Here is an 8,491-nt window from a genome sequence, read left to right as displayed (position 1 = left end):
GGAACGAAAAGGTTCAACCATTCCTTCTTTTAAAGTGAATTTTTGTTTTAGGGTTTTCCCTAATCTTATTAGGTACAAAAATGGATGGAGGAGAAAAAGGAATTTCCTCTCACACAGTTCGACTTTGTATGACCCGAAGGAGACTCACTACTCTCATTATCAATAACTTTATTAAGAGAACCACTCCCAGCAAAAGAGTCAAAATGCGAAGAAGATAACAATCGTTCTCTGGACTCCAATACCCAAACAAAAATATATATATATATATATATATATATATATAAATAGATTACGCAATGAAAGAAGATAAAATTATATAAATAAAAACTACTGAATATATTTAGTCGAATACTTTTATTTCATCGCGAAAAGAGAGAAAGCCTTAGAAGTGATATTATAGAAAGTAATACAATCTTTATTGAGTATATATTATTAAGTTATTATATATTGCATCACATTACAGCCTGGGCATTTTGTAAAAATAAAAAATATTGAAAACAGAAGGAATATGGAACATAAAGTGGGTAAAGGAGGGGGTCCTATATAAATTCAGAGATCAACCACAACAATGCCAGCGGGGGAAGCTACGTGTCTCTGACACCGAATCCACATTCTAAAGTAACGCTTCCACTTCCACTCGCCGGATAATGACGTCACACTCTCACTACCAACCTGATTTAGACGCCGACTCCGTCACCTCTTCCCCTCGCTCCGACCATTTCCACAACGCGCCGCCTCGCGTCCGCTTCATGTGCAGCTTTGGCGGCAAGATCCTCCCCCGCCCCCATGACAACCAGCTCCGTTATGTCGGCGGCGACACTCGAATCGTGGCCGTCCACCGCTCCATCTCCTTCTCCACCCTCATTCTCAAACTCTCCAAACTCTCAGGTACGAAAAAACCAACCTCACATCACATCCTTCGTCTTTGAACTTTTAATTACAGTTATAATTTTTTGTTTTTGTGGGGGTTCTATTGGATGCAGGCATGGCCAATATAACCGCGAAGTACCAGCTCCCGAACGAGGATCTGGACGCGTTGATCTCGGTCACGACTGACGAAGACGTGGAGAACATGATGGACGAGTACGACCGCGTCGCACAGAACCAGAACCCGCGATCGGCGCGGCTTCGGCTCTTCCTCTTTCCCGAAGGCGAGGACTCTCGAACCAGTAGCATCAGCTCGCTATTGAACGGCTCAGCCAAACGCGAGAACTGGTTCCTCGACGCACTAAACGGCGGCGTTTCTGGTCTCGAGCGTGGCCGCTCTGAAGCATCTTCCATGGTCTCGGAAGTACCTGATTACCTTTTCGGATTAGACAACTCAGAAGAAACTCACCAACGCGACCCACGACCCAAGGATCGACCCGTGCTCCAAGATAACGTCTCAGTTTCGGATCCGGGTTCCCCCGCCCCGGTTGTTTCCTCCCCATACTGTTCCACCTCATCAGCGCCCTGCGTGCCTTCTCTTCCCAACCTTCCCCCAGTAAAGACTAAACTTTCGAACCCTGTTCCTGATTCGGACTTCAAGGAAAGTCCAATCGAACCTGAAACGGAACCTCAACCGAACCTCAACCACAATCTCTACCCGGGTAACCCTGTAATTCACTATCCCCAAGAACCTGCTTATTCTGCTCATTCAGTAAATCCGGTTCCTGTTTACTACGTTCCCAGTCCGGTTCGACCGGGAACTGTGCCGGTTCCTTTGCAGCAGACACCTTACCCCTACGTTCAACAACCTTACCATGCAGTGATGCCATCTCAGGTTCCCATCGGCTACCATCATTTGATTCCGGGTTCGGGTCAAGTATATGGTGCAGGCGTGAGGCAGGTGAGTCCACTGCAACCTTACAATCCTTCCGCCGCAGTGGTTCACGACGGTTTCAAACAGCACATGTATCAAGCCGTGCCGAACTCCGGTCCGGTTCCCCTTCACCCGATGATGCCGATGACTGGTGCTGATGAACCCAAGAGAGGTGGAGCGGAGTATGTAGTGGGTCGGGGCCCCAATTCCCTGAATAACTGAACCGGTTTTTGTCCTGGGATGCTAAATTATTATTACTACGATCATGCAAATGTTTAATTCGTGTGTACACGTGCCTGCAGAATTGAATGCATTACAAGCCACAAATGGTAATTACATAAATTTGTTTGAGCAAGTTATATCAGGTTGTACATTATAAAAGACATCATTAATAAATGATATTTCTTTTTGCTGCCAATGCTTTTTTATATTTAGGTTTTATTTTCGGATAAAAAATAATTTGCAGATTATTGTGGCCTTTCTGCCTTTTATGTAAATTAAAATTAAACCAGAGCTTTAAAATTGATTTAGTTATTAAGAAGGAATACGATTCTTTTTAAATTGCTTTCTAAATTTTAATAAAATCTAGGTTTGTTTTTCATGTTATTATATTTTTGCTGTTAAAATATAGTGGAGCTTTAAATCATATGTATTCAATTATGGGTATTTGGGCATATTCTATTTCCACAAGCAAACTATGGAGGGAATCTTTTGATCTGATCTCAACCTGAATAAAAGAAAGAAGCTTTTGTATTTTTCCTATTAAAGAAACAAACGTATTTTATGACAAGGAGAAATATTGGATAAGGAATGTCTTAAGGTTCTCCCATATTATCTGCAATCAGTGCATATTATTTTAGTTATAACGTTAAAAAAATTAACTAACTAAAGTAAAAATTAACTAAATAAAAATTAACTATATATTTTCTTCTTCCTTACCTTCGGTTATTATTCGATACAGAATATGGTGGTCCATTAGTGCCTAAACGAATATCTCTCTTTGTTCAACCCCAACTACCCCTAATTTTCACATTTAATATGAGTTTTAAGGCTCTATTTAAATCAATTTCTTCATAAGTTATTCTATTAGAGAGAAAAAAACAAAAAACAAAATCAACATGTCCATAACTAAAATTAGAATCATTCAAAGTCCAACCAATTCAATCAAACAACTAAACATTCATCTAAAATATAAAAAAAAATCATTAAAACTATTTTTTAATTATTTCAATCTATATTTTTCTCAACCGGGTCATTTAATTCAAATTCAAAATAAAGAACCGCGTCAAATTAAACTAATTATTATATTCAAGTAAATTTAATGTTATATATTTAAGGTTAGTTAGCCATTATCAAGCATACATGCTCAGGTAATTGTAATGTATTTTTTATTATCTCGTATATTTAAAAACAGTATTCGGTTATTTTGTAAATCAACTTTATATTTAAAAATAAATATTAATTAAGTAGATATTTTAGGAAGCTTAAAGGTCATAAATACAATTTGAAAGAGTATTCAAATACTTAATACTCACTTTATCACTCATGTAATAATATAATATAAAAAGATTCATATATAATATCGTAACAAAATATTTATAAGACTAAAAAATTATAATAAAAAAAGTTTATAACATTTAAAAAAAATATTCATATATAATATAATATAAAAATATTTATTTATATATATAATAAAAAATACGACTAAGATCGAAAAGTATATTGATATATAGTAATATAATATAAAAATATTCATATATATAATATCATACCAAAATATTAAAAACATTAAAAAAGATATAATAAAAAATATTTATAACATCTTAAAAAATTATTTATATATAATATAATATAGAATATTCATAAGTAATTAAAAAAAATATTTATATATAATGTAACATAAAAATACTGGTAAGACCGAAAAATAATATTGATATGTAATAATATAATATCAAAATATTTATATAGAATATCATAGTAAAATATTCATAAAATTAAAAAAAAAATTATAACATCTTAAAAACTTATTCATGTATAATATAATATAGAATATTCATAAATAATAAAAAAAATTAATTATATATAATGTAACGTAACAATACAGGTAAGACGAAAAAAATATTGATATTTAGTAATATAAAAATATTTATATATAATGTCATACTAAAATATTCTTAAGTTTAAAAAAAAATAATAATAAAATATTTATAACATTTAAAAAAATTATTCATATATAATATAATATAAAATATGCATAACTAATAGAAATATTTATATATAATTAACGTACAAATAATGTCTTAAAAATATATTGATACATATGTAGTAATATAATATAAAAATATTTATATATAATATCATACTAAAATATTCATAAGACTAAAAAAATATAATAGAAAAATATTCATAATTTATATATAATATACAATTATATTAATATGTAAAGAGAAAAATGACCTTTGAAAGTAAATTGGTACACTTGCATTTCAAAAAAAAATTGCACATGTAAATAAACATTTCAGCGTGGTTGAATGTGAGGAGACCAGAGTAGGAGTCTATTAAATAGGTATTATAAATAAATCATCCACACTAGAGAATCTTTGAGTATTGTTACTCAATTATTATATTCATATGATCGAAGTAAGAATTGCTATTGAGAAAAAAATTACTTATGTGAGAAAGAAAGAATAACATGTGAGGAAATGAAGGTGTGCATGCTATTTGAATAGAAGTTGCCAGCAATGAAGACAACTTTTTTCAAGTTGTCAACGGTGAAGAGTAATTTTTTTTTACGAAACTCAGAAAAAATAAATAAAATAAAGTGTATCATGTGTGATAGTTTTCTATATATTGAAAAAAAAGTCACATTTTTAGATTAGTTGAGGATTTTAAGCATTTAAGATTATACATGTAATATCAAATAGTTTAACAATGAAATTGATTAATATCACATAATTATGAAATAGTTTAATAGTGTAAAAGTTTTAATGCCAAATTAATTAAGAAAAAAAAATAGAAACTTGATTCTTTAAAAACCTTTTAATTTACTAACTATATTATGATAATTTATTTTATATACGTACAAAGAATTAAAATAAATAAAAAATATATATATAGGAAGAATGGTTGTTATAATTTATAGTAATGTGATGATTAATATAGGGCAGAACTTTCAAATTGTATAGATTTAGAAACAATTTCAACGAAAGGTGAAATAAAGACAAAGTACAAAGAAAAAACAAAAAAGGAAAAAAAAGAGTAAATATATGGATGATGTGCTCTACATGTAGATAGAAGATAAATAAAGAAGAAAAAATAGAAAAAAAATTATTAAAAAGAAATAAGTGAACTTGAGATTGGGAGTTCCATGCCCACTTAACACTATCCCACCTTACCCAATCAAGTCATGTGGTTATAAAGGTATTACCTTTAAAGTTTGCATAAGTAAATAAAGCTTTCATAGCTCAGTTGGTTAGAGCACCCGTTTAGTAAGCGGGAGGTCTTGAGTTCGACTCTCAATGAAAGCATTACTATTTATAATTTTTGTTTTCCATTTTCTCAATTTTTACATTATGCACAACATGATGACAGCATTTTTGTACCATCATCAGAATATATTACAAGTCCCCATTACTTAAAACTGGAAGAAGATTATGTACACCATCACTATGTCAACATCTCCTTCCCAAAGGGAATCTGAAACAAACCATCGTGTTCTTCGTGCAAATGGAAAGCCATCCCAGAAACAATATAATTGTTTCTCACTTCTCTTATCATGAACCTTCCATGTATGGAGGAATGGTCACTACATTTCATCTCGGTAGGAAATTCAATGGAATTTTTAAATGTGTGGCCAAGCTGCATCTTAAATGCCTTGAGATTAAGCACCATTGTTTCAAATGTTCCTCACTACCTTGACTTTAAGATGGATTGCTGACATTTGTGTTTGCTTTTGTTTCAAAGGAACTTTCATCAATATTCATGATGGACACAATGGAAGGAGGATGTAACTGATCAAAGAATCCATTGCTCTTTTGGCCAAAACCACCTATGCATATTTTGTCACCCCGACCATGCCAAGTGCCATCTTCAACATTGTTCATCTCCAGCGTTCTAGACTCCTGCACCATGTTTCCAAGACACACATGTTAAATATATATCACCATTCACACACCAATTACTGTAGATCAAATACCCCGTTTTGGTCATGGCCACCCTTGATTTTATTGATAGATCATCATCTCCAATACAAGTTCTTTTAACTAGCTAAGAAATTATCCTTATTCAGTATTATCATTGGAAGAAACTGATATGAATTTCAGTTGTAAGAACTGAGTTAAGAATATCACCTTAAGACATGGCAATCAAAATAATTGGAGATAACTTAATTGAGAAGGAAAGGAGAGTTTCGAAAGTGACCTGACATAATGTACAGCAAGGACAGGCGAAATGGTAAACGCAATCGTCCAAGGAACTGTCACTGGCCTAAAAAAGTTACAAATAAACAGCACATGAGTTTGTCAAAACATATCACATTATATAAGCAAATAAAACAACAGCACTATAATCTTGCATTTGAATCCACGCAATAGGAAGTTACACGACTCAATGTTAACCATAATTGTTGAATCATCCATCACTAAATCCAAATAATTACAGAAAATACCCACATTGATGTTGAACTTCTTTCTTAGTCGTGTTCGGAAGAATCCTAAATATGCTCCAAAGGAAACAACGAAGGCAACTGCCAGGTATAGATTGCAGTGATGTCTCGTGACAGCAAAGGCAATGCAGTTAAGAAAGGCACCAATGGTAAGAACAAAATAAATCGCTGCCTGCAAAATAAGACAAGGAATTAAGTTCGAATTCCAGAGAGGTTAATCAGCTTTTGTGTTGGTAAAAATGATGAAAGCGTTCTAAGAAATTTCTAAAGATTGTGTTAAGTTTGTTCGCTCTGATACCTGAATGTAGGAAGAACCAAAACCAGCTCTCTTCATGTTCTTCCCAAATCGGTAGCAAGGACAACTGCAACAACCAAATGAACTATTTTCAGAAATCACAGATCATGACCATATCAAATATCTTAACCCCTATCTTGAAACTGAAATTTTGAACTCCATAAAGGACTAAATTAATAATGAACACAGTTTTTACCTTTAGAATAATATTAGCTAAGCTCATTTTCAATACTTCAATCCAAAAAACAAAAACAAAAAAGGTTTTTTTACAAACAGTTATACATGGCATAATTGAAAAGACAAGACAGACCTCAAAATGAACAATGATGAATACCCAGAAAGAAAAAAAAAAAAAAGAGCAGAATGAGCAATGATGAATACCCAGAAGGAAAAAAAAAAACGGAATGAACAATTCATTACCATGTGGATTCAAGGGCGATGCGATGATCATCAAAACACTCAAGAATCTCACCCTCCCACATCCTTAGAACACCACCAAACTGACCACCCTCTTCTTCATCATCATCATCATATCCAACTCCAAGCTTCCCCCATTTTCCATGCCCAGCTTGCAGAGCCACAGTGGAACAAAGCACATCAAAGTCCAAAACCGCCACACCCTCCAGCAAACTCTCTCTCTCTTCCTCTTCCATGGTCCTCTCCTGCTTCTCGAAATCCCCCATAGCCTGAAATCAAAGTTGACCCTTCCGAAACAGTTGGTGGCTTTGTTTTGAACAAAGAATGATAGATAGAGAAAAGAAAAGCAAGATTATTTATATTATTAAAAGAAGAAGATAAGATAAGGACGGTTGTTTTGTTGGTGAATGTGGGTTGACACATTGATGAATGTCTTAGTTGGCGGGAAATAATTGTATGGGGACCCAAAATATGTATCCATTATAAGGGTGCAACTGTTGGCACGTGGAAAGTGGAACATAGTAGCTGTGTTTTCTCCACTAAACACCAAATTAACGGTGTGTGCTACCAATTTCATAGTGGATCTTATTCCTATCTTTTTCCCACTAATTCAGAAACTGTTTTAAATAATTTAACAAGTTGGTTTTTGGTTTCTACGTTTTTGTTTTAGCCGCAAGACAGAGTTTCTAACAATAAACTAAATCAATTATAAGAAGCCAGCTTCAAACCCAACTACCAAAAATAGCAGAAACTTCACGCCATTGCCACTGAATCCTCGAAACTTTGTGTTTGCGTGAGAGAAGAAAGGTTGGGAAATTGACATGCCAATAAGACTAAGAAACAACCAGTGACAGTTTGACTTCAATTTTATGGGATTTAACATAATTGAGGAAGAATCACGTAAGTAAATATTATCTTAGATGTATTGTTTTAACGTAAAAGTTTGTTGTAATGTTTTAGACGCAAAAATAAATTGTTTGGAAGATTTGTTTATAGGTAGATTAACTGGTAATGTATGAATAAATATACGTTTGATTTTTTGTTGACCAAAAAGATCGTGATTTTATAATGTTAATAATTGTTTTGGATTTACTTCCAAAATTGTACTAAGTTCCATAATATAGTTCATGTATGACTTGCTTGAAGATATAAAATATTATTATTATTGATGGGTTTGAAACTTGACGAACTAATCTTTGAAATGTTTGAAACATCATTTACCATTTAGACTTTGTTGACAAAATCATTTAATGTTAAATTTTATTCACATGCTTAAAATAATTTTTCGTCTTAGTTTTTTCTTAAGAAAATTTTG

The 8,491-nt window shown here is 32.8% G+C and overlaps 2 protein-coding genes and 1 non-coding gene across 3 annotated transcripts; 2 read left to right on the top strand and 1 right to left on the bottom strand.

The window, feature by feature from the left end:
• Positions 1-576: 576 nt before the first annotated feature.
• Positions 577-2,219, top strand: LOC137811962 (uncharacterized). The gene is made up of 2 exons (XM_068613825.2): positions 577-888; positions 984-2,219. The coding sequence occupies exons 1-2, from the start codon at positions 648-650 to the stop codon at positions 2,021-2,023; spliced, it is 1,281 nt and encodes a 426-aa protein (XP_068469926.2). The 5' UTR covers positions 577-647; the 3' UTR covers positions 2,024-2,219.
• A 3,035-nt stretch (positions 2,220-5,254) lies between these two features.
• Positions 5,255-5,328, top strand: TRNAT-AGU (transfer RNA threonine (anticodon AGU)). Its single transcript has one exon. It is a non-coding gene; the product is annotated as a tRNA-Thr (tRNA).
• Positions 5,309-7,619, bottom strand: LOC137811960 (uncharacterized). Its single transcript, XM_068613824.1, has 5 exons — positions 7,180-7,619; positions 6,763-6,826; positions 6,472-6,636; positions 6,221-6,286; positions 5,309-5,922 (listed from the first exon to the last, which is right to left on the bottom strand). The coding sequence occupies exons 1-5, from the start codon at positions 7,440-7,442 to the stop codon at positions 5,722-5,724; spliced, it is 759 nt and encodes a 252-aa protein (XP_068469925.1). The 5' UTR covers positions 7,443-7,619; the 3' UTR covers positions 5,309-5,721.
• Between the last annotated feature and the right edge of the window lie 872 nt (positions 7,620-8,491).

The sequence above is a fragment of the Phaseolus vulgaris genome, chromosome 2, assembly GCF_051622355.1.
Source record: "Phaseolus vulgaris cultivar YP4 chromosome 2, ASM5162235v1, whole genome shotgun sequence".
Lineage (NCBI taxonomy): Eukaryota > Viridiplantae > Streptophyta > Magnoliopsida > Fabales > Fabaceae > Phaseolus > Phaseolus vulgaris.
The sequence above is the reverse complement of the archived record's forward strand: the minus strand, read 5'-3'. Positions and strand labels throughout refer to the sequence as shown.